The 25,284-nt window shown below is 39.7% G+C and overlaps 2 protein-coding genes across 4 annotated transcripts; both read left to right on the plus strand.

Moving 5' to 3' along the window:
- Window positions 1-2,585: 2,585 nt before the first annotated feature.
- LOC104952407 (nebulin-like) lies at window positions 2,586-3,519 on the plus strand (the record flags this gene model as incomplete). The annotated part of the gene is made up of 3 exons (XM_010779224.1): window positions 2,586-2,862; window positions 3,100-3,192; window positions 3,344-3,519. Coding segments are annotated over 3 exons (546 nt in total), but the record flags the coding sequence as incomplete, so codon positions are not given.
- Window positions 3,520-5,629: 2,110 nt separating this feature from the next.
- On the plus strand, window positions 5,630-22,640 carry LOC104948946 (carnitine O-palmitoyltransferase 1, liver isoform-like). Of its 3 annotated transcripts, XM_010775195.1 has the most exons (21): window positions 5,630-5,640; window positions 6,180-6,183; window positions 9,966-9,971; window positions 13,321-13,466; window positions 14,100-14,239; window positions 15,154-15,325; window positions 15,849-15,950; window positions 16,306-16,443; window positions 16,666-16,743; window positions 17,418-17,525; window positions 17,933-18,020; window positions 18,927-19,122; window positions 19,204-19,389; window positions 19,485-19,590; window positions 19,671-19,787; window positions 20,515-20,679; window positions 20,768-20,896; window positions 21,059-21,214; window positions 21,293-21,403; window positions 21,879-21,971; window positions 22,493-22,640. In XM_010775195.1, the coding sequence occupies exons 4-21, from the start codon at window positions 13,326-13,328 to the stop codon at window positions 22,616-22,618; spliced, it is 2,352 nt and encodes a 783-aa protein (XP_010773497.1). In that variant the 5' UTR covers window positions 5,630-5,640; window positions 6,180-6,183; window positions 9,966-9,971; window positions 13,321-13,325; the 3' UTR covers window positions 22,619-22,640. The 3 variants fall into 3 exon arrangements, with proteins under 3 accessions (XP_010773497.1, XP_010773491.1, XP_010773506.1); XM_010775189.1 differs by lacking the exons at window positions 5,630-5,640; window positions 6,180-6,183; window positions 9,966-9,971 and adding an exon at window positions 9,979-10,152; XM_010775204.1 differs by lacking the exons at window positions 5,630-5,640; window positions 6,180-6,183; window positions 9,966-9,971; window positions 17,933-18,020 and adding exons at window positions 9,979-10,152; window positions 18,427-18,511.
- Window positions 22,641-25,284: the final 2,644 nt, after the last annotated feature.

The following is a 25,284-nucleotide window of genomic DNA, read 5'->3' on the forward strand; positions in this document are numbered from 1 at the left end:
TCTCTTGAGTAAAGCATGGTGTTACTTTTTGAACATCTCTGGTTTTTGTTGCATGTAAAAAATGGTCTTGCAAGGCCTAAAATCCACAGTCCCCTTCGGAGGGCGATCATGTGCAAACCAACTACAGTTTTGTACGTGATAGTCTTAAAGGGGCGGGACATCTCTTAAAGCGGCTTGACCAATTTTCACAAACAGAGCCGGCGCTAACCATTTCAGAGCAGAATGGGCTTCTTGGTTTTTTTTCGACAGAAAGGTTTGACAAAAGAAGGTGCTTGCAGCACAGACAGTATTTGAGAACACAAAGGTTTTTGAACTTTACAGAATATGGAGACATTGTAGAGACACTACATACTTTGATATCACCCCTGAACATCAGCAGGAGGATGGAACTCTTTAAGTTAAAGACGACACTACATACTGGATATACACCTGAACATTCAGCAGGAAAAGGAGGACTTCTTAAAAGTAGAGCACACATACTGTAACAAAAAAAAACCTGAACCATTCAGCAGGATTTTTAGGCTCTTTTAAGTTAGAGCACACTAACAAACATGATAAAAAACACCTGGGAAAAACATTCAAGCAGAGAGGACTCTTTTAAAAAAGTAGAGGACACTAATACTGATATACCCCTGAACATCAGCAAGAGAGGACTTTCTTTAAAGTTAGAGACACTACATACTGATATCACCTAAAACATCAGCAGGAAGATGGACTCTTTTTTAAAAGTGGACTACTACATTACTGTATACAACCTTTGAACATCCAGCAGGGAGAGGACTTCTTTTAAAGTTAGAGCACACATACTGTACAACCTGGAAAACATCAGCCAGGAAAGAGGAACTTTCATTTAAAGTTTAGAGACACTAACCTACTGATTATACCCCTGGAACAATTCCAGCAGGAGGAGGGGAAATTCTTTAAAGTAGAGACACTACATTACTTTCACTTATTACCACCTGACATCAGCAGTGAGGGACTCTTTAAAGTAGAGCACTACAAATAACCTGATATTACACCTGGAACATTCAGTAGGTGGAGGAACTCTTTAAAAAGTATTGCACTCAAAACTGATATTATAAACCTGCATCGCGAGGAAGAGGACTCTTTAAAAAGTAGAAGCACTACAAATACTGATATTCACCCTGAACATCAGTAGGAGAGGACTTCTTTAAAAGTAGTGACACTACATACTGATTATAAAACCCTGAAACATCAGGCAGGAAGAGGACTCTTTAAGGTAGAGACACTACATACTTGATATAAACCTGAACATCAGCAAGGAGAGGACTCTTTAAAGTAGAGACACTACATACTGATATTAACACCTGCACATCAGCAGGAGGAGGGGACTCTTTAAGTAGAGACACTACATACTGATTATACACCTGCACATCAGCAGGAGAGGACTCTTTTAAGTAGAGGACCTACATTACTTGATATAACCTTGAACATCAGCAGGAGAGGAGTGACTCTTTAAAGTAGAGACACTTACATACTGATATACACCGGAACATCAAGTAGGAGAGGACTCCTTTTAAAGTAGAGACACTACCATACTGATTATATAGCACCTGTCACATCTAGCAAGTTGAGAGGACTCTTTAAGTAGAGACACTACCATGTAAGGGGAAACTATTTCTGCAGCAAGCTGGAGAGTCGGGACTTCAGAGAGACACGAGGAGAGTTGGAGCTTTTGATCTCAAACAATGATTGTTTATTTAACAGTCAACGGGCCGGAGAATTCATATCACCAGTCCAGCCAGCAAAAGGTTCTGACTGCCACGGTGGGTTGTCGTGTCAACTCTGCCCCAGCTATCTTCTATCGGATTAGACCTTTTAACTAGATTTACAGAGGGGTCAAATCCCACATATTTAGGATGGCGTAAACATCTGCAGACCACAGGAGATTGTCTCTCACCATCTGTGGAGCTTACAAAGCAGCGTTCTTCACAGTTGGTCAAACCCCCCCCTGTGCCCACCGGATTCAGGCCATAAAACCTAGTATAACATACGAACTGCATTAACACATTCCTTCACGGGCAAGATTAGAAGCAGGGATGGTCGTAAATGTCAACACACAGAATAAGGTTAAATATCTTAGGAGTAAGGAAGAATTATTCTTTGACACTTAGGAGTAAGACAGAAATATTCCCTTACACTACATACTATTATTAATCTGAAATTAGCATGATATGACATCCTCTTTCATTCCTATTATTTATGTGTTCTCATTCAGGATAAAGCTGGTGTTCTTAGCATTTTCCTTGTCAACAAATATTAACGAAAGACCACAACTAACAATGTTTACAGTCCGTCTCTCAGCTGTTTCTGATAATCCCTACCAGTCAGTAGACAGGCTCAGAAATATCAGGAACCTAACCCTAACGTTTGGTCGTCAACATCTTGATTGTTTTACTTTTTTTTAACCGTAACCAAGTACTTTTGTTGCCTTAACTCAACCGCAGTTTCACAACGTTCACCACGTAGCATTGTGCGTTTCTGCAAGCGTGATATGAAACGTTTTTGGAAAGTTTTGGAGAAAAAAAAAATCCCTCACACAGTAGTAAAAATGTATTCTGTTAAGGACTATTTTCATCAGCGGATTAAAACACAGTTGCTGCTCTAACAAATATCTCCTGTCTGTTACTCTTAACTGTGCTTTCCTCTTCCAGGTGAGATACCACGAGGACTTTGAGAAGAGTAAGGGCAGCTTCACTCCCACCAGCACAGACCTAACAACTGAGCGTGTGAAGAAGAACACGCAGGAGTTCAGCGACATCAACTACCGTGGTATCACCAGGAAAGTGGTGGAGATGGAGAGGAGGAGGGCCATCGAGCACGACCAGGAGACCACCACCGGTACACAAACACCGTCAAGAAAGAGAAACATTTGTGGAGAAACTGGCTCATATAGACCGTTTAGTTTGATTAAAGAACATTTCATCAAATCATTTCAAAGAGCTTTAAATACATTTTTTGCAAAGATTGTAAATAATGAGAAACCGGCGCACATTTGATTCAAAGACTGAGAAATATCCAACGCCACATATTGAAATGTATGATTTTAAGTCTTTAAATGTGACTGTCTGTTCTCAGATCTGCGTGTCTGGCGCACAAACCCCGGCTCTGTGTTCGACTACGACCCGGCCGAGGACAACATCCAGTCCAGGAGTCTGCACATGATGTCAGGTGAGAGGAAAACTTTAAAAGAATTGTTGAAAGAGATTCAAAGTGATATTTTCCAGCCATGGCTAGTAGGAGGTAAATGTTACACCGGATCTTATTGAATGAATTATTTTACATAATCTTAAAAACGGTTCTTACCTCTGATGTTGTTCAGTGCAAGCTCAGCGCCGCAGTAAGGAGCACTCCCGCTCCACCAGCGCTCTGAGCGGCCTCGCTGACGAGAAGTCTGAAGTTTCCCTGGACCCTGAACACCACATGTCCCACTACAGCAACGGCTTCATGGCCTCCTCCACGGGTAAATACTCCAGATTAAAACCCCAACAATTCTGAAGACAGAGTATTTTTACCAAACACTTCAGATCCTCACACTGCAGTGGGAAGTAGTGGAGTACAAATACTTTGTTACTGTACTTAAGTACATGTTTCTAGTATCAGTACTTTACTCCACTACTTATTTTATCTGACGACTTTTTACTTTTACTTCTTACATGTTGAACACAAATACCTGTACTTTCTACTTCTTACATGTTGAACACAAATACCTGTACTTTCTAATTCTCTCATTTTCCAAACAGGCTGGTTCCTTTAGTCTGAATGTGTGTTTGGTGGCGTGATCATTATTATTTAGAGTCATTGCGTGCCTATCAATTTGAACACGATCCGTGTATCCATCATTTCCTGGTCTTCTCTAAAGAAGAGGGACCAATGAAAACGTTGTCATGTTGCCGTTGGTCACCATGGAAACATTCATTAGCTAACAATGACATTATTNCAAATACCTGTACTTTCTACTTCTTACATGTTGAACTCAAATACCTGTACTTTCTACTTCTTACATGTTGAACAGAAATACCTGAACTTTCTACTTCTTACATGTTGAACACAAATACCTGTACTTTCTACTTCTTACATGTTGAACCCAAATACCTGTACTTTCTACTTCTTACATGTTGAACCCAAATACCTGTACTTTCTACTTCTTACATTTTCCAAACAGGCTGGTTCCTTTAGTTTGAATGTGTGTTTGGTGGCGTGATCATTATTATTTAGAATCATTGCATGCCTATTGATTTGAACACGATCCGTGTATCCATCATTTCCTGCTCTTCTCTAAAGAAGAGGGACCAATGAAAACGTTGTCATGTTGCCGTTGTTCAGCATGGAAACATTCATTAGCTAACAATGACATTATTGTTCTATTAATATAAAGGAGGTCAGGTACTCTTTAAAACGGCTGCTAGTTATGGGTACTTTTTACTGAAGTACATTCGAAGCCCATACTTCTTTACTTTGACTTAAGAAGTTTAGTCAGTACTTATTTTTACACGAGTGTAGAAGCGTACTTCTACTTGAGTAAAGGATGTGTGTACTTTTGCCATCTCTGTACAAGAGCAATCACAAGACAAGACACAGCTGGAGAGCTGAAACACAACAGCTGGTCACAATCAGACAATCAGGAACATGAGGGAAAACACAGCAAGGAAGACAAGAAAAGACACAAGGAGAACAGAATTTCAAAATAAAACCGGAAACTATACACACACCAAACTAAAATCATGAAAAGAGTAACTGCTGTTTTGCATTCTTTCATCTCTTCAAGCCTGCTAATGCATGTTTATTTATTGCATTTCCATATAACAGCAGAGCAGATTATTATGCTGTCATCACTTTGCAAGTACCATATAATATCTGCAAATATCGCCTCTTGAACTGTGGCTTAAAGGTGTATGAATACAGTGATATTTAGTGGTCATGAATGCAGTAATTATCGTGCAGAAGTAATAACAGGTTGCAGACTCAGCACTTAATCCTGCTCCTCCCTGCACATGTTCACAACCCAGCAAACACAGGTCATACACCCACGATCTGGAACAATAACGGAGCGTGCATGCCTGCCCCACCTTGCCTCACAAACCAGGTGGATCACTCCGGTTCTGAAGTCTTTACACTGGCTTCCTGTGTGTCAAATAACTGATTTCTAAATAAATGCTTCATAAAGCATTGAATGGATTAGGGCCAAAGTATATTTCTGACCTCCTGCTAAATTATGAACCATCCAGAACCCTCAGGTGTTGCTTTCTGTCTCCAGAGTCAGAACTAAACATGGAGAAGTTCAGTTATTATGCTCCAAATATCTGGAACAAACTCCCAGAAACCTGCCGGTCCGCTGCAACTCTGACTACTTTTAAATCCAGGCTGAAGACTTTTCTTTTTGCTGCTGCTTTTAATTGAACTATTCACTTGTAGGCCTATTCATGTACCTGTGTTATTCATTGTGGGGGAAACTTCTGAAGCAATTGGAGTCAGGACTCAGAGAGACACGAGGAGAGCTGGAGCTTTGATGGCAAACACTGACGGTTTATTTGGAGTTTCGGCCGGTGAATTCACAAGACATGTCACGGGTCTGACCACACGGTTGAGATGCCACAATCAATTCTGAAGACCTCTCCTGTAGCTCCAGGTTTTAATTAGTTCAGAGTGTAATAATCTACATTGTCGCTTATGGCTCGGGGTCATCTACACCCCGAGAAGGATGTGTTCCAGGTGTCCCATAACAATAACTATCTCTGACCGAGAGTTGCCCGGTCATAAATTGGTCACAAAAACTTGCTAGGGCAGCCCCTCCTTAAGGTAGATAGCGGCTGCTCGAGGTTGGTCATCTGCGTCAGAGGGCAAAAGGTAAAAATACAGAATTATTCCCTGACATTCATGTTAAATGCCATTTAATAATATGTTTCTTATTGCTCTTAATGTCTTTCATTTTTGTAAAGCACTTTGAATTGCCTTGTGTTGAAAAGTGCTATGAATAAACGTGCCTTGCCTTGCCTGCACCCTATTTGCTTTCTCAGATCCACACACACCCTTTTTCCGAGTGTATTGTGTTTTTTAAGAAGTTCTGCACGTGGAACAGGACTTTGTGGCGTGGTTTTGTTGGTGTTGGGACGGTTAGGGTTAACAAGACTGGGCCTGTGGGAATCCTGCTAACCAAGTAAAGTGAGCTTTTAATGTGAATCCTGCAGGGAATGAGTGAAGTCAGGCGATAACCGTCAGTTTCTGTGTGTGTGTCTGTAAATGTGAATAATGTTAAGGAATAATAAGTCAGCAATTCCTCTTACACTTAACATCGACATGAGAATTTGAATTAAGAGATAATGTTGGGCCCTCTGCTACAAATGCACATGACAAACATACTTGACATGCTGTGTCTCAAACTTACATGTGCAACGTGAGTGCATATCATAGTTTTCTATCTGTGCTTTACATTTTTGTTTTAGGCTACTTTTATGTATGCACCACAACACCAAATCAAATTCCTCGTATTTGTCACCCTGGGAATAAACCTTTTTCTGATTCTGATTCATAATTGTGTATAAGTATGGCAAAATGCACTATGATCTACTACTTTCGCAACGATCAACAAGTTGAGCATGAAACGCTGGACAAATTGGCTTTGTACGTTTTGAGACATCATTACATGGTTTAGTTGAATACTCGATTCTGATTGGTCAATTCAGAACACGTGATGCGTTGTTAATCCAGAACAGACAGGCCGCTGTCAAGGATTTATTGACCGTTGTTAAGGATGTTTACATCTGCAGAAAGAAGTTCGGTCAATTTAACTGTTTACAGTGTAGCTGAACTGACAAGAAAACAGCGAAATCATGCCCATCTACTTCCGGTCCATGAAACAAAAAAACTGGGACAAGAAAAACAGCGGAGAAGTAATGGGGCAGAAACCCTCCTTTTTACGCAACGGTCCAGACATAGACATCAAACGGCGACACATATTCAGTAGCCAGTTACTTTGGCATTAGGGCAGGGATATCTAGATACTTTCCAAGGTTTGACATAAGGAATTATGCTACTTTTAAAGCAAGCAACGATGTTTTCAAATCTGTAATCAAAAAGCTCCTCAAAAGCGCTATCAAAGCAGTTCCTGCCGTTGCTACGTTAGTTCAATGAACTAACGTAGCAACGGCAGGAACTGCTTTGATAGCGCTTTTGAGGAGCTTTTTGATTACAGATTTGAAAACATCGTTGCTTGCTTTAAAAGTAGCANCAGTGAACAACAGATACCAAGGATGCTGGCTGATGAAGAAGACGAAGTAAGCTCGGTAGCCAATATAAGGTTTAGTCATCTTGCCAAATAGTGAGCGATTTTAGAACTGGTTTATAAATGGTTCTTAATGATTGTGTGTGAAGTGTTAACAACCTAATTATAAACCCTTTATGAATCCTTTAGAAATGTAGTCTAAAGCATAATCTAGAAGCTTCAGTAATGAACAATTACAGGCCCAATCAAACCTGCCATTTCTAGGTAAAATCATTGAAAAAGTCGTTTTTCAACAGTTGAGTAATGTCTTGCATTTAAATAACTGTTTCGATGTGTTCCAGTCAGGCTTTCGTCCAAACCACAGCACTGAGACTGCTCTTGTAAAGGTCTTCAATGACATCCACTTAAACACAGACAGTGGCAGAACGTCAGTGTTAGTATTATTAGATCTCAGTGCTGCGTTTGACACTGTTGACCACAACATATTACTAGACCGACTAGAAAACTGGGTGGGACTTTCTGCAACAGTTCTAAATTGGTTTGAATCCTACTTAAAGGACAGAAACAAATTTGTTTCTATAGGTAAATACACATCTGAGTTGACAAATATGACATGTGGGGTACCTCAAGGCTCCATCTTGGGGCCTCTTCTCTTTAACGTCTACATGCTACCACTGGCTCAGATAATGAAGAACAACAAAATAAGTTACCATAGCTATGCAGATGACACACAAATGTACGTAACAATTTCACCAGGAGACTATGCTCCAATTTAAACACTGAGTAAGTGCATTGAACAAATCAATGACTTTCTCCAATTGAACAAAGATAAAACTGAGGTAATGGTTTTTGGAGCCAAGGCAGAACGTTTAAAAGTTAGCGCAGAGCTTCAGTCTGCAATGCTCAAAACAACAGATAAATCCAGAAATCTAGGTGTAGTGATGGACTCTGACCTGAGTTTCAACAGTCACATTAAAACAGTTACTAAATCAGCCTACTATCACCTGAAGAATATATCTAGGATTAAAAGACTGATGTTACAACAGGATTTGGAAAAACTTGTAAATGCTTTTATCTTCAGTAGACTGGACTACTGTAATGGTGTCTTCACAGGTCTCACTAAAAAATCTATTAGAAAGCTGCAGCTGATTCAGAACACCGCTGCTCGAGTCCTCACTAACACTAAGAAATTGGATCACTCCTGTTCTGAAGTCTTTACACTGGCTTCCTGTGTGTCAAATAATTGATTTCAAAATATTGCTGCTGGTTTATAAAGCTTTGAATGGTTTAGGCCCAAAATACGTTTCTGATCTCCTGCTAAATTATGAACCATCCAGATCTCTCAGGTCTTCAGGGACTGGTCAGCTTTCTGTCCCCAGAGTCAGAACTAAACATGGAAAAGCAGCGTTCAGTTATTATGCTCCAAATATCTGGAACAAACTCCCAGAAACCTGCAGGTCCACTGCAACTCTTACTACTTTTAAATCCAGGCTGAAGACTTATCTTTTTGCCGCTGCTTTTAATTGAAACTGAGCGGTTGAGTTTCGTTTTTGGTTAATGAACATTTGGGGCTAGTAACCCCAGGGAATCAGTGTCTAGGGAGTTTGTCCTGGCGGATTTTCTCTGTATGTATGCTGCTCGGGAAGTATGTGCCATATTATAAGCGTACACAGCTCATGTTCGGAGAAACCTTAAAGAAAGGCATCAGTAAAGTGGAACTTCTGTGTGAACTATTCATATCTTAAACTGCACTGTAACTTTGTATTCATGTATTTTTTCTTTTAATGTTTATTCTATTTTCTTTTTAATGAAGGTTTTTAAATTCCTTTGTCTGAATGTCTTTCATTTTTGTAAAGCACCTTGAATTGCATTGTGTTGAAAGGTGCTCTATAAATAAACTTGCCTTGCCTTACCGTTTTTTTTAATACTCTGCACAAAGGCAAACAAAGTAAGCTTTGAATAGTTCTATCATCTGCATGCAAACATTATTTGATCATAATTATAACTTCAATCTCAATGGGCATTAAAGTTCAAACAAGATAAACATACGCTAAAAAGTAATTATTAACCTTAGAACAGTCATTCGGCAGAAAAATGTGCCCAAGATCTACTCACTACTTTTTTCCGGAGTTTTTTTAAATGACTTCTTATGGTTTTCCTTTGATTGAAAATTTAGTTTTTCACAGTTTTCAGTGCAGAGATGGGAGTTTCTTAGTCCACTTAAAAAAACGTAACACTTTTGTTAAGAAAAATGAATCAGAAAGCTACTGTAGTTAATATTCTTAGTATGAAATAAAATGAAAATATATCAAGAAAAGCCTGTCAGTCATTTACCTTTTGTAGATGTATTTTTCTTAGAATACGACAGTAGAGAGGTAACACATTGTAATCCATATTGAAAGACAAATTTGTCCTGCAATGGGGACATTTACAGTATTACAACCATAGACTGTGATTACAACAGAAGCATAGTGGAGATAAAGTAAAAGATGAACGAAAAAGTAGACAAACGTTATTAATAATAAAAACACAATAAGTAAATTAAACAAAAACTAATTAGCAGTATATTTTTTAAAAGGTGACCATATACAATTATGGAAGTAGCTGGTACTGTTCACAGATTGTAAATTAGTTGAAGGAAAATGAACTACTGGCATATGTTGACATGGGGGCTTTTCTCCTCCCCTTGAACGTAACAGCTAGACATCGAACAGCTCACCAGCACTGCGTGAATCCGACATTTCCCACAGTCTGTGAAGGTAGCAGCTGCTCCATCCAGGACATCGATCCAGGAGCATCCAGTCCAGTAGACAAGGCCGACACTCACAAACACACACTTGGACGTAGTGAGGATTTAGCAGTCGATTCCATGCTACCCTGGATCCTGGAAATATCGTAAACAACAACAGGTATGCTATCGGGGTTGTGACAGTGTTGTACTGCGTTGCAATGAAGGGAAAAGCAGTCGCATCTTCCCATGAACGTGAAGCATCCGTTAGCTAATGGGCTGGACGCTCGGCTAACAAGGCTAGCTGTAGTTAGCTAGCTCAAACGCCAGATAGTGCATCAATTGTATTGGCTTTTTGTATTATTTGTAGCATAAAAGCTAATACTACTGTGGACCTTTTAGTTATAATAACAATAAGAGGTGTATGACTCAACGTGAAGCTGTGACACATTACTGTTTGTACTGCTGAATCAAATTCTACTTTTTGTTTAATTTTAATGTAATATAATACAAATGGTATAGCTAGCTAACACAAATATCATCATACTGATGGTTGTTTAGTTGAGTTTTATTCTTCAAACACATTAATCAGTTTGTAGCCTATGATCTGCTTAATGTGTATACATGTTTTGTTTTATTATAATTGCCCCAAATGAACTCAAACTAAACTAAACAACAAACAGGATATTCTGGCCTTTTTAAATATTTACTTAGAGATAAATGTTGGCTTAAATGACTGTCTGCTCTTTAACTGGGACCAAAAGAGCTCAGGGTGATCTTGACTGTAAGCTATATTTGCTTAACAAACAAAACATGTTGACTTTATGGAAGTGGTCCTATCATAGGCCTCATATAATCAGAAGTACAGTGAGTGCTAATGTTTCTCTCATAGACTGTATATATTTTTTTTCTCTATAGAGTTTACACATTAGCTGCTGCAGGTCAGAGGTGTTCTGCTTGTTAAGCATTGAAACATAACCAGGCCTGCCTCATAAAACACTGTACATATATTGGGCAATGGCTTACAGTGGCTTTATAGTTGTGTACTTGGAATATCTGGATATAAATGGATGTACCCCTCAATAAAAGACTCTCCTGACATTAGCATTCCTCCACTGAAGAGAGTAACTTTAAAAATAGATTGTTATCAACAAAGATATATTGTGTTTTTCAGTAAACCAGCTTAAAGACCAGCAGATTATAATGTTTTATACAGTTTAATGAAGTGATAAAAAAGACGATGGTTATTTTGCAAGAGATGTGTATCTAGGGAGCTTCACAGTCTTTTTGTCTTTTCAAATCTTCAACGAAAGTCCTACCTGTGGACTGCCGTTACTGTAATAAGAACATCTGCGCATATTCAAAAGAAAACCAATTTAGCCCAATTCTTCAACTGGAGAACACCTGAGTGAACAACCAATCAAAAGTGTTTGCTCAAATAATGTCCAGCTAAACAAAATATACTTTAAACAATTTCATCCAAAAAAGGGCATATGGAATATCTGGAAATCCAGAAAAAGAATCTCGAATTTCGGATCATGTGTGTCACTGTCTCTTGCATTATATGATTCCCTACAGAGGTGTTCACCTTTCACCTAGTTAACACACACTGTGCCTGACCCAATTTCTCCTCTTTCTGTTCTCTCTAATGTTGATCTGCTATCTTTCTGTCTGGCAGTTTTAAAAAAAAAAGAAGGATGCCAAGTTGTTTAGGTGTTCAGCGCTGAACTGAGCAGGTTATTTGGTAGGGCTGCACAACATTGAACTGCAGTTGCAAATTGCAGTATTTAAATATCAGGAAGCACAATATTAAAAGCTAATTATGTGATAAAAGGCCCTTTTGCTACAGAAAAATATCCCGGCCTGCAAATAGTATTCTACAGACTTAACAGAAGTTAGATTTGTTTTGTAAGAATCTGATTTAAAATTAACGCCATGGTTATTTGGAATATTTTTTAATGCAATGAGAATTTTGACTACAAACGGATTCTTCCCTCTTAAATCCTGAATTATACCGCAATTGTATTCAGTCAGAATGAATCGCAATGAGTTACTTTTTTCCAAATTGTGCTCCCCTATAGTTTTGGGAACAGGCACGACTGTATCTGCCAGATCCGACCTCAAGGGCAGCTCCTCAATGCAAGCAAGGGACGATGAGGGAGTTATGTTTGTGTGTGTGTGTTTGCTATTGTCAAACACACAGCAAGAGCAGACATGGCCTCCACAGGGCGCAGTCCAGTGTCAGAGTGACTCAACCTCAGGGCATCATCCATAGCCTATTTGTGGAGGAAAATCAATTTCCCTTTGTGGAGTGAAGCAGTTGTTGCCCTCAACAAATATACCGAATCCCATCAGCCGCCAGTCAGGGCTTTCCCCCACAACTCCATCAGTTTCTCTAAATTCTAAAATGACCCATAAAGAATGTGTCTCTTTTTGAGCTTCTGTTAAAATCATGCATTGAATGAAAGTGTTTTACCCGGAGAACACACACATATTTGGCATTTAATCATCCGTGTGTCCTTTCTACCGCCTTCAGAGCTCAGTTTCCCACCAGCTGCTGCACACAGGAATCGTGATCTGAAAGCGTTAGTTAGCCTATGTTGGCCTTCTTGTTTATTTTTCTTGTTGGATAGCTGCGTGCACTTCTCAGTATTGTATTCTCCCCCCTAAGTATCTAAATGTCACATTTATCGCCTCATTAGAAACGTGAGGATTGTGTCTAACCACAAACCCCCGAGCTGGCAGGACTTTCACTTCACCAGCGAAGGACGGATGTTAGTGTTAAGGTTACATCTTTACTTGAGCAGTCAACCTTAGAATTATCTGCGTTGTCTGACAGAATATTTAATTAGTTTTTACAAAATATGTTGCTGGTTATCATCTCTGGATTTGAGGAGGCATGCACATCAGTGTATTTGTACATCTGGGAAGGGCTACATTTAAATGTTTGAGAATGATCAATTACAATGGGTCTTAAAGGAGTAAAAACGGAACCAAAAATCTGATTTAAAAGAAGTAGCTTGGAACTATAACATTATGTATAACTAAAGCTCGTTTGTGTACATATGCTAAAGCATGTTAAATGAATCATAATGTTCTATGTTTCTTAATCATTTTCACAATCTGAATGTGCGCAGTATTCGATACCTCTATCCTACACACATTTTAAGTCAGGGTTTTTTCAATACAGGAGATATGAAATGCACATTGTATGAAATCCGTCAACTTTAATATTGAGGTATACCGCTTTACTGATACGGCACTATTTTTGTCCTCAAGTCTTTGGCTAATTGACAGTTAAAGAAAACGTTTCCTGTGTCTTCTCTTCTGTTCCTCTCACCGTGCTCAGTCATCATGGCTGAAGCCCACCAGGCCGTGGCCTTCCAGTTCACGGTCACTCGAGAGGGCATCGATCTGCGGCTGTCCCACCAGGCCTTCACTGAGATCTACCTGTCCGGTGTGCGCTCCTGGAAGAAACGCATCATTGGACTCAAGGTACCTTCACTCTGGCTGACGCACTTGTTTGTAGTACCCTTAAACTGTCTCTAATGATCACATAGTTCTCGCTGTCATTACTATGTTTGCTTCACTCTACATGTCAGCACCCGCAGCTCATTGTAGGCTGCTCCTTTGCAAGAATACAGAGAATAAAAGTTACTTGTATTTTATTTCAATAATTGAAATAAACTCAGGCTTTATGCTACAGGGTTGTCTTGAAATGTTAGTTGATGGAAATGTTGTGTTAGTTTTGCTTGTATGATCCTTTATAAAGGGCACTTCTGAAAAAGACGGCTTACTGATAGTGATGTTTCTTTTAAGGATGCATGTGGGTATCCTCAAGTCTTTGTTTGATCACGCATTGATTTTTTGGGAGCAATGTGGATAATAATTAAAGGGATTTTTTTTTATCTGTGAGCATTTCATACCAACTCCTGCTGCAATAGCTTTAAAGTGAAAGTTAAATTCAAAGTGGTTAGACGTGTAAGTCAGGTTAGTGTCGGAAAATGAGCGAAATGCAGGTAAGACCTTAGTATGTAGGTACTCTTGATCATAACTGCATGTCAGTGTGCTGACTGTAAACAGGAAGAATGGCACTTCAAATCAATCTTTCTCTCCTCTTGTTTACAGAACAGCGTGGTGACGGGGGTTTACCCTGCCAGTCCTTCCTCCTGGCTGTTTGTCGTCATAGCGATTCTGGCTACTATGTACACACGCTCCGACCCCTCCATGGGACTCATAGCCAAGATACAGGAGAACCTGCCCGTCAGGTAACACGTCTCGTGACTTTATGAGATGGGTAATGATTCATCTTCAGCCGCGGACACACAATATTCCCTTTCCCTGATTGTACATTGTGTCACAGAGAGATGTACAGTATAGTGTGTGTGGTTTAAACAGGCCTCCCCGCTTCCCATTGTTAACTAATAGTCTCCTGTCATACATGTATTTGTTTCTTTTTGTCTCTTGCTTACACGAGAGGGTTGTGTATAGCTATACATAGGCTGGGCAATATATCTATATTGTATATATATCATGATGTGAGACTAGATATCCATTTAGATTTGTTATCATAATATAGTTAGTGCTGTATTTCCTTCTGTTTAATAGTCTGAAATACTATATAGTATTTACATTTTTGTGATGACTCTGTTAGCTCTTCTATTATTTTCCTCTTACCAATATGTCATTAAAGGGGCCCTATCATGTTCATATTTGTATTTCATGCCTATACTGTGACATGTTTGCATACTTTAATGTTAAAAAAGGTCTTTATTGATCTGATACTGCCTGTGCTGCAGCACCTCTTTTCACCCTCTGTCTGAAACCAGAGCCTAGTCTGCTCTGATTGGTTAGCTGGCTGGCTCTGTTGTGATTGGTCAACCGCTTAGAGATGGGATTTTAGCCCTTGCAGACCATTTACATGCACAAAAACCCATATAACACATTACCGGAAACGGAAAACCCCAAACGCAGAATTGGGCCACATTAAATCCACATTACTGATGATTATTTATCAGAAATCTCATTTTGTAAATATTTCGTAAAATGATCAATGGTCAACCATACAATATCGCCAAAATATCGATATAGAGGAATTTGATCAAAAAGGTAGATTTTTCTTTTTCTGTTTAAGTTCTATTTGTATTCACTGTTCTTCTTTTGTCCCTCTGTGTATTTGCAGCCAGTCCATGAGTAACCAGTGCCAGACGTTGGTGTCAGCATTGCTCTTCAGCACCATGCTGTGGCTCCTGCTCATCTTCACCATGCGCATGTGCCTCAAGCAGCTGCTCTCCTACCACCGCTGGATGTTCGAGAAGCACGGCAAGATGTCCACCACCACCAAAGTCTGGGTGGTCAGTGCCGCTTCATACCCATTTCAATTGGTTGCTGTTGACTAATTCAGACTTTCACTACTTTCAGCCTATGCTGTTCTTAAAAATACAATAAGTATAGTGTCGTGTTTCACGCTCACTGGGAACAAGGTCATGTTGTTCAAGAAATTCTTATTTCATATAATATATTTTACACTTATATAAAAAGAAGACTGGAAAACAAATCATGTAATCACCTTTATAATAGCTTTTTTGATGTATTTGTAAAACAGTAATTATAAATGTTTCAACAATATTAAGACAAAATCAAGACGGCAAGAAAAAACTGTACTACTGAAGGGGTATACGAAAAAGAAAAAAATGTAATGTGCAAATAAAAAATAAAAACGGTAATAAATTCAAGTGCTTTCTTATGGTTTTGGGAATGTCAAAGCATATAAATATATACGATGTTTAAGATATGTAGTACCAACCATGTGTGCCCTGTGCCCTCCCTTTAATATTGTGTGTTTAGCCTCTCTGTATTGGTGTGTTTCTCTGCCAGGCGCTGGTGCGGATCTTCTCTGGCAGGAAGCCGCTGCTCTACAGCTACCAGGGCTCGCTGCCAAACCTTCCTGTGCCGGCCATCAAGGACACAGTGAAGAGGGTGAGGCGTCACATGAAGCAGAGGAAGTGAACACACGCTGATAACTGAACATTAAACAGATGGATCCCTCCTCACTATCAGCATCTTCTTCCTCTTTATCATCACATTTCCTTTGTTTATGTCTGGCTCCAAGCTAGTTGAGATATATTTGACAAAATAAGAGATTTTGTGTTAGATAAGCGGAATTAGTTGTGTTTGTGTTGTTATAAGACTTCCACATTACCAACTGCAGGCTTTCATTGATGTATATTCATTGATTTACTAACCTTTTTCTGTTTCCATATTTCTTTTTCTTTATTTTGAGTCCTCTGAATGACACTTACTCTTGTTTTCTTTGCACATCTTCTCTGTTCAGCACTTGGAATCGGTGCGTCCTCTGATGGACGACACAGAGTTTGAACGCATGACCCAGCTGGCGTCAGAGTTTGAGAGCAAGCTGGGTAACCGGCTGCAGTGGTACCTCAAACTCAAAGCCCTCTGGGCCACCAACTACGTAAGTGGACCACCGCAGCGTTTAACTGTGACCACTTCAAACGTCACTCAAATGTTCAAAGCAAAGCAGGGAAAAGGACATTTAAAATTCCATTAAAAATGTATATCTTTGTGAGGCTCTGTGGTTTAAATAATTCATCCTGTCCGAGTATGTAAGTGATGTGTTTGCCCGTTGGCTGAAGGATTAGCTTTCTCACCATTTCTTCGTGTTTGAATCCTCCAGGTTAGTGACTGGTGGGAGGAATATGTCTATCTACGTGGACGAAGCCCAATAATGGTCAACAGTAACTATTACGGCATGGTAGGAAAATCGTTTTGTTTTAAGAAAATGTCTAAAACAACCTGCTGTTATCCCAATGTATATTTGACTCTAATGAAATGGCTTGGTTGTAATAGTCGATTCTGATTGGTCGAGTAAAGCAGCCATACAGTCTGTTATTTTTCAATAGCAGACTGTTGCTATGTACGCAGTTCAATCTCCTGTCAAAGCAAGGGGAACATTTTTTTCAGTGGAAGCATTTATAAAAAAAATTACCAATCAATAATTTGTGTCAAATTAGTGATCTCCTTAGTAGCCCTGTATTAATGCGTCCTGCTTTATGACAATAATGATCAGCTCGCAGTACATTGTCCCCTATCTTAATGGTGGACATGTTGACTTTAACCAGTTAATTTATTCAGTTTGATGGCATTTAAGATATTCAATAATTTATTTTGTGACTCATTTGTGTGTGTTTGTCATATGCAGAGATGTTAGTGTATATATCATTGGACTTTTCATTAAATCTATATCTTTTGGAACTATTTCCTTGATCAGTTAAACATACATGTGTTAAACATATGTAGCTACTAATGTAAGACAGCAAACTACACCCAACTTCTCAGATGTACTTATGGATCCCTTTTGTTTCAATGAAAGTGACCCGTGTTCATCCTTCTCCTGACTTCCTGTTTCTGTGCCCTCTCTCTCTCCAGGACTTCATGTACGTGACGCCCACGCCCATCCAGGCGGCTCGGGCCGGCAACAGCCTCCACGCACACTTCCTCTACCGCCGGAAACTCAACAAAGAGGAGCTCAGACCTGTGAGTTTGACCTACAAGTCAACCATTTATAAGGAGGCGTTCATTATTCATGTCTTTTTGCTATTGTAACAGAAACAATGGGATATTTCTTAGCTAAAATATATGATTATTACAATACAGATGTTTGAGAGCATCAGTTTGTGTTTTGAATGTGTGAGTGACATCCATCCATGGCAGTTTGTGTGTATGCCTGTTAATGATAAGAAAGTGTGTGCATCTCCATTTAGTTGTTTAGCTTTTGTAGAGACATTTCCCTCATGTTCTCATACCATGCTCATCTCTCCCCCCCCCCCCTTCCTTTTGTACTCTTTTCACTCGCTTGATTTCTCTTCATCTACTTCCCTTGTTTCCTCTTTTTTCGCTCGATTCTACGTTCCCTCCTCTGCTCTCGCCTCTCCGTTTCCCAGACCCGCATACCAGGCACTGTCATTCCCCTGTGTTCAGCTCAGTGTGAGAGGCTTTTCAACAGCACACGCATTCCTGGAGAGGAGACCGGTAAAGAGACTGACACGCACATCAGACACACGCTGTGGCGACGTGACGTTTCTCGCTGTGCTGATATGTGATCCAGTCTGAACTCGTAGCTTCTGAAAAATGCCAGCACACTGCTTGCCTCAGAGCGGATGACGCGAACTGAAGGTGTCTGAGCCCTATAGGACAGTGTGTGTGTGACTGAGTCATAATATGTCTGCTGCAGAGGCCGACCTGTCTTCTCTCATCTGTCTCCTCTCGCCTGCTGCTCTCATTGTCTGGGTTTCTGTCTCTAACTAATATCTCTTTTCTTCTGCCCACACATTTTTTATTTTCTCACCTTTTTCTTCCTCACCCTGTTGCATCCCAACACTCCTTGTCTTTTTTTCCTTTCTTCTTGCACCGGGCCTTCCTTCTTTTCCCCGCTCAGTTGATGATGAGGTCTGCAGTTCCTTGCTGTTCCTATCAATTTGAGCAGATGTTTGCCACTTGTCGAATCCCTGGAAGACTAACAGGTAGTATTTATATTTGTACACAACTGGCCCAATCATATTTTAACCAATAATAATAATAACACTGGAAATGTGTTTGAGATTTTCAAGATGATCAGTCAAGTAGAGTCAGATCACACGACCTCTCTCGACAAAACACAAGCACATTGTCTATGTAGTATATTTATTCTTTTTGTGTGTCATTTTATCTAAATAATGTCACCAGGACATGTTGCCGATACAGTTGTGTACTGCATTTCGAAAACAAACTGAAAACTCAAGTCAGAAAAATGCAATGCCTGTAGGACAGAGAAGATGCCCCAAAAAATAAACAAAACCTATGCACAAGAATACAGATACATCCCTTCATTTCATGTATTTCTATGTGTGTGACTTGCCTCAATTAACCAAATATGTGTATTTCCTTTTCTGTGGGAAGACACCGTGCAGCATTGGCAGGACAGTGACTACATCGCGGTGTACCACAACGGGCGCTACTTCCGGCTCAGGATGTACCAGGCAGGCCGGCTCCTGTCGCCCCGGGAGATCGAAACCCAAATTCAGAGGATCCTGGATGACCCCTCAGCTCCTTCAACAGGAGAGGCCAAACTGGGGGCCCTGACCGCTGGAGACAGGTCAGTTTGAGAAGCCACCGGAGATCATATCACATATCGCTCTGCAACCCTCATGTCTTACCATCATCTCCTCCCTCCCAGAATTCCATGGGCCGAAGCCAGGATGAAGTATTTCAGCAGCGGGGTGAACAAACGCTCTCTGGACTGCATAGAGAAAGCCGCCTTCTTTGTGTCCCTGGATGACGAGGAGCAGGGCGTGATCGCAGACGACCCAGCTAGTTTAGATGCATACGCCAAATCCCTGTTGCATGGGAAATGTTATGACAGGTCATTTTACGCCTCATTAATCACTGTCCTGTGAACGTGTAAGAAGTTCGGTTTTCCTTTTAATGTTATGTTGTTTTACCTTCATTGACATGCAGGTGGTTTGACAAATCCTTCACAGTTATTTTCTACAAGAACGGAAAAATGGGCGTGAATGGAGAGCACTCGTGGGCCGATGCTCCGGTGTTGTCACACTTGTGGCAGGTGAGGAACATGAGAGAAAAGTCCACACTGTTTTCTTTCTGAGAGGTCATCACTTATTGTGATTTATTGTTTGTTTCCAGCAAACCTTGTCCACTGACTGCTTTCAGCTCGGTTACAATGCAGAGGGTCACTGCAAAGGAGAGGTGGACTCATCTCTCCCCCCGCCACAGAAGCTCAGCTGGGAAATCTCTCCAGAGGTGAGTCATCCAGTCACACACTTCACTTACTTCCCTTAGTTTTTAGCTTCACAAAACAGGCTCCTGCTCCTGTGTTGGCAGCAACCCCTATTAGCTTTTTATGCATGCATCAAAAGTGAAATGAAATGATAATGCTTAAATTCTAAAATCAAAATCACTGCTAATGAGGTTATTCTAACAGCTGCCTAATTAACCTAAACAATAAGGCAATTTCTCATTGTTTTAACCTTATATTGAATTTTGATCAGGTGTTTTCAAGGAATTATTTTAATGTTCAACTGCGCAATTGCTTTGAATGTATTTTTTATTATATATCTTATGTTTTGTTGTTTATTTATGTAGTTATGCCTTTTGATATGTTGTATTTATCAGGATGCATCGGTTTAATTCTGTATTTTTGTCTGTTTAAGTGTAATTTAGTTTATTGTTTCATTTTGATAATTGGTGACTTGTGTCACGTTTTGTTTTAATAAATGTATTTTTTTTTAATGGTTTTAAACACAAAAATAAAAATGTTCTAAAACAAATATAGCACAATACTTTTTATACATATATTTCATGTTTATGAAATTTTAAAAGCTTTGAAATGCTGCTAATTATTTGAAGTAACAACATGGACATTGTCTTTGCTTATCAGGGGATACAACATTATTTTGAAAGCACACTGAGTGCAGTGGTGTCAGTATCTCCGTCCTGTTGATGTAAACTGTCTGCCTGTGTGTCTCAGTGTGAGGAGCAGATCTCACAGTCTCTGGCTGTGGCCCAGGCCCTCGCTGATGATGTTGATATTCACGTTTTTGCCTACCAAGAATTTGGCAAAGGGAGGATCAAGAAGTGCCGAGTCAGTCCAGACGCCTTCATCCAGATGGTTCTGCAGCTGGCCTACTACAGGGTGAGCCTCTCTCTGAAGCGCTGTGGACTACATTACATTTAATGTGCCACCGTCAACTTTATCTGTGAATTTTGTTTTGTCTTTCCAGGACCAGAGGAGATTCTGTTTGACGTACGAAGCCTCCATGACCCGTCTGTTTAAGGAGGGCAGGACGGAGACGGTGCGCTCCTGCTCCAACGAGAGCAGTGCCTTTGTCCGAGCGCTTGAGAATGGAGAGGTGAGACCATGGAAACCGTCTCTTTGATATCATTATTTTATACAGTGTAAGAAAAGTATTATTAAATATAGGACCTGTTTGAGTGTGAATTGCTATTTTCCTCGCATAAATCATACCGTTTCTATGCAAAGCAGTCATGCCGCTCTTGCCTTTCCCCTCCAGCCGTCGCATGTGTGCAGGCATTTGTTCCAGGAAGCGTCAGAAAAGCACCAGAATCTGTATCGCCTGGCTATGACTGGATCTGGCATCGACAGACATCTGTTCTGCCTCTACGTGGTGTCCAAATACCTCGGAGTGGAGTCTCCCTTCTTGAAAGAGGTTCATTTCTCCCCTCTGGCATTTTCATATTTATAACAAGTTCAGTTCATTATTCAATTTAATATCTACGTGTTTCAGGTGCTGTCCGAGCCCTGGCGGCTGTCCACCAGTCAGTCTCCGATGCACGTGGAGATGTTTGATATCGTCAACCACCCAGAGTACGTCTCCTGTGGAGGGGGCTTTGGACCGGTCAGTGCTTCTCTCACAAAGTTACTAAACTGTTTGATGGTTGTCCTGGAAACAATAAATAAACAGGGCTGTACCAAATAGCTTCAAATGTCATCAAAATATTGACAAATGCAAATTATTTTTTTTTTTTTAAACCCTGTATTTCTGCTACACTGACCCATGTATGACCACAATAACAAAAAACAAAAATTCCAGTGATGATTGAAAGCTCATAATAAGCTTTATTGAAAAAGACTTGGTACAGCCCTAGAAATAAACTTACAATTGCTATGCCATTTTACTGGTTTTATTTACTAGTCTTTCCCTTTTTCTTCAGTCTTGAACCTGTAAAATAAAACATGCCAACATTTTTAGTACTTATTTTCTTTCTCATATTAACAGACACAACCCAGCTACTTTTTTGAATGAAAGTGGCTCTGTGTTCTTGTAGTCATTAAGCAGCCACGAGTATAAATATAGTGTTTGTCTCTTTCAGGTGGCTGATGACGGTTATGGGGTATCCTACTCCTTTATGGGGGATAACATATTGAACTTCCACATCTCGTGCAAGCACTCGTGTCCAGAAACTGTGAGTTCAATAAAAGGAGTAATGCAATACAATAAACAGAAACTGCTCTACATAAGTAACATTTAAAGGGGACCTTTAATGCAACGGAGCTGATCCGGTATGATGTAATATCGGAAATGTGGACGCACGGCCCTATCAGAAACGTTGCTATCAGAAACAATGCCCGACAGTTTTGGACGTAATATGGTCTTTGTTTACATTAGCAAGCATCGCCAACACTCATAGACATGTTTTTTTATATATTTGTATATATCTGAGACCCATAACACATTCCTTTTTTAAATAGCATAATAGGAGACCTTTAAATACTGCTTTTATTGATAAAGGAAATAAAAAAAATCTACTTTTATGCAGAATAGGATTTAAATACTTGAGACATGATTAATTGTTTTGAGCACAGCTTTTTTAACGCCCAGGGTAGTAAGGTTTTTGAGATGTACAGATGAATACAGGTGAAATCAGATCTTATTGGATGAGGTTGTGTGAAATGCTAATTCTTATTTGCTCTGTCTGCCCTGCAGGATGCACATAAGTTTGGCGATCAGATCAGAACAGCGCTGCAGGACCTGCTCCAGCTGCTGAGCCCCATCCGAACAGAGTGCCACAGGGCGGAGGGGGGGGGGCCCGACGTGAAGAAACACCTGTAGGCGAGACTCAGGGCAAAGGGAAGCAGAAGGAAAAGTCTGCAAGCATAACATTAGGAAGTGAGGAAAGACGTGTATTTTTTTCCTCATGAATTAGGAGAATTTTATAGCCAGATGATATTCAAGGGACACTTCCATTGGGGAACTGATCAAGTGGAGGAGATGTTTTTACCAGTGTGTAAATAAGCTCTTTGATAGGTGTGTGAGGAGGAAAAAAGTCCGTAGATTAACAAATGAAGAGTACAGTATGTTTTTTTTATTTGTTATAACAACAAAACTATTAGAAGTTGTTTTTGTGACATGTTATAAAAAGGCCATTATGAATCGCACCACTAACTGTTAGGGTAGAAATCCCTAACGCATATTAATTGCAGGGAGTAATTTAATATAAAGTCAAAGATTGCCACTTTTTGTGCCACTTCATTTTCTGTCGTTGAATTTGTTGCGTGTGATGCATCTCGCCGCAGTATACTCAGTTTCAACCGCCCGAATGCATCATCGCTGTAGCAGTGACACACACAAACATCTCGGAGGTCTGTGACTTCTCAGTGTTAACTCATTATGTAATTAATAATACTTTTTCTACAAAAACATGATTGTAATGCGTTGCTGGGAATGCCAGGTGGTGAAATAACAAATCCACAGGTTGGCATTACTGTTTGGTTGGTATTATATTCAGGAAATAACTCATTTTATGTTTTCACCCATTCAAAATATAAAGGTCAGTTTGCTCTCATCGCTCAGTTGGTTAAAGACTCTACTGTAACAAACTCCAGATATTTCACTGCCACCTTAAATCTGTTTTGTATTTTGTTTTTACCACTGTATTATTACGGAAGCACCATAACAGTACAAGCTATAGTTATGTACATCATATGCAGGTATTTAGTCTCGAGCAGTGCTGCAGGTCAGATGATGTGGATTACATCTGATTCCTCTGTCATTTTTCATCGAGTATTGCCTTTTCACTCAAGCTTGTCTCGCTGTATTACTATTGTCAGCCTTTTTAATGCAATATAACGGGGGAACATAAAGTTATTCATAAAGAAAAAAAATGTGAAGTGTTTGTTTTTGATGCCTTAACCCTCCTGTTGCATCCGCCCACCTTATCGCCTGAATCTCCTCCTACAGCAGGGGTGTCAAACTCAATTTCATCATGGGCCACATTAGCATCATGGTTGCACTCAAAGGGTCGGTTGTAACTTTCAATCTCAGTCTCAATCTTTATTTATTTATATTGCACATTTAAAACAACCTCAGTTGACCAAAGTGCTCTACAGGGAACACATATAACATAACACAATAGGAGTAAAATAATTAAACAAGATAAAAAGCACAATAACTAGAAACATATAAAAACAAACATATCAAAATGTTATGTTCAACTAGTATTAAAAGCCAGTGCTAAACTTTAAGACCATATAAATACATCTATAAATATATCAAATAATGTATCATATTACATTATTGCCTCTGCGTTGGATTATTATCAGATAGGGTAACAACTTCATAATTAACTACGTCTGAAAAGCAGAAGTCTAGGGCAAGTCTCTTCAGTGTGCACGTCACAAAATTAGATGGATTGTGGGACATGTAGTTTATGGACAATGTGCTTCTGTAATGCGGCATTCAACCGTATAATAAACATATTGTATTCTTTCAGAGCTCTTGCGGGCCACAGAAAATGAAGTCACGGGCCGGATTTGTCCCCCGGGGCTTTGAGTTTGTAACCCCTGTCTCGAGCACTATTGTGTTTTTTTTAACCAATCAGCTTTCAGAGGGGCGTGGCCAGCAGCAGCTCATTTGCATTTAAAGCTACAGACACATAATCAGCACTTTTGAAACAGGGCTGAAACAGAGGGGATTATGGGATGCTGCAATGATCTGTTTGGTCTTTCGAGCCAAACACTTCAGAGACATGTTTTGTATATATCTGAGACCTATAATATATTGATGAAAAACAGTATAATAGGGGACCTTTAAAATAACTTGTATTTGCCAAATGCATCAGAAAGCACTTTTCAAAAGGAAGCATAAAGTGCATACAGAAGCTCAGGAGTAAATGTAATGTCTTGTCTGGCACTGCAGATCATTTCACAATAGCCTCTTCTTCATTAGTTTTCTTTTTCTCTTTTTCTCTTTTTCATGGAAAATCTTCCCATCTTGGACTCCACTGAAGGTCGAGCCCCTGGTACTTCGGTTTGAGCTATTTAACCTGTTAAGCCCTGAGCCTGTTTTTCAGGTCTCAGGCTCGAAAATAACATTCCCAGAACAAATGACCATATCTTCCCTTCTAAAAGGATTACATTAATAATCTTTTTTCTCAAAGTAATGATAAAACTGTGAGTTGGATGTAGCATAGTCAGAATCAATATAGCCTAGATGTTTTTTATTTAAAAAAAAATTCAGATTGAACATAGTAAAAAACTGTAAATTAGAGTGTCTGTCCAAAAATTATTTTTTACTTATAGTGAAAACTACTCTTGAAGGATGGTAAGGTAGACTAAAAGCTTTAGGAATCCAAAGTATAACATATATGAGTACCCTGTATCAAGATTGATGCAAAACAAGTGACATTCGACCTTTTTAGAGAGATTTAGCACAAAAAAACACTTCTGGGGTCATTTGGGTGGATTTTCCATATCTCTGGCCCCCCTTGGTCGATTTTG

This window comes from Notothenia coriiceps, unplaced genomic scaffold (genome assembly GCF_000735185.1).
Source record: "Notothenia coriiceps isolate Sejong01 unplaced genomic scaffold, NC01 NC01_scaffold00000339, whole genome shotgun sequence".
NCBI lineage: Eukaryota > Metazoa > Chordata > Actinopteri > Perciformes > Nototheniidae > Notothenia > Notothenia coriiceps.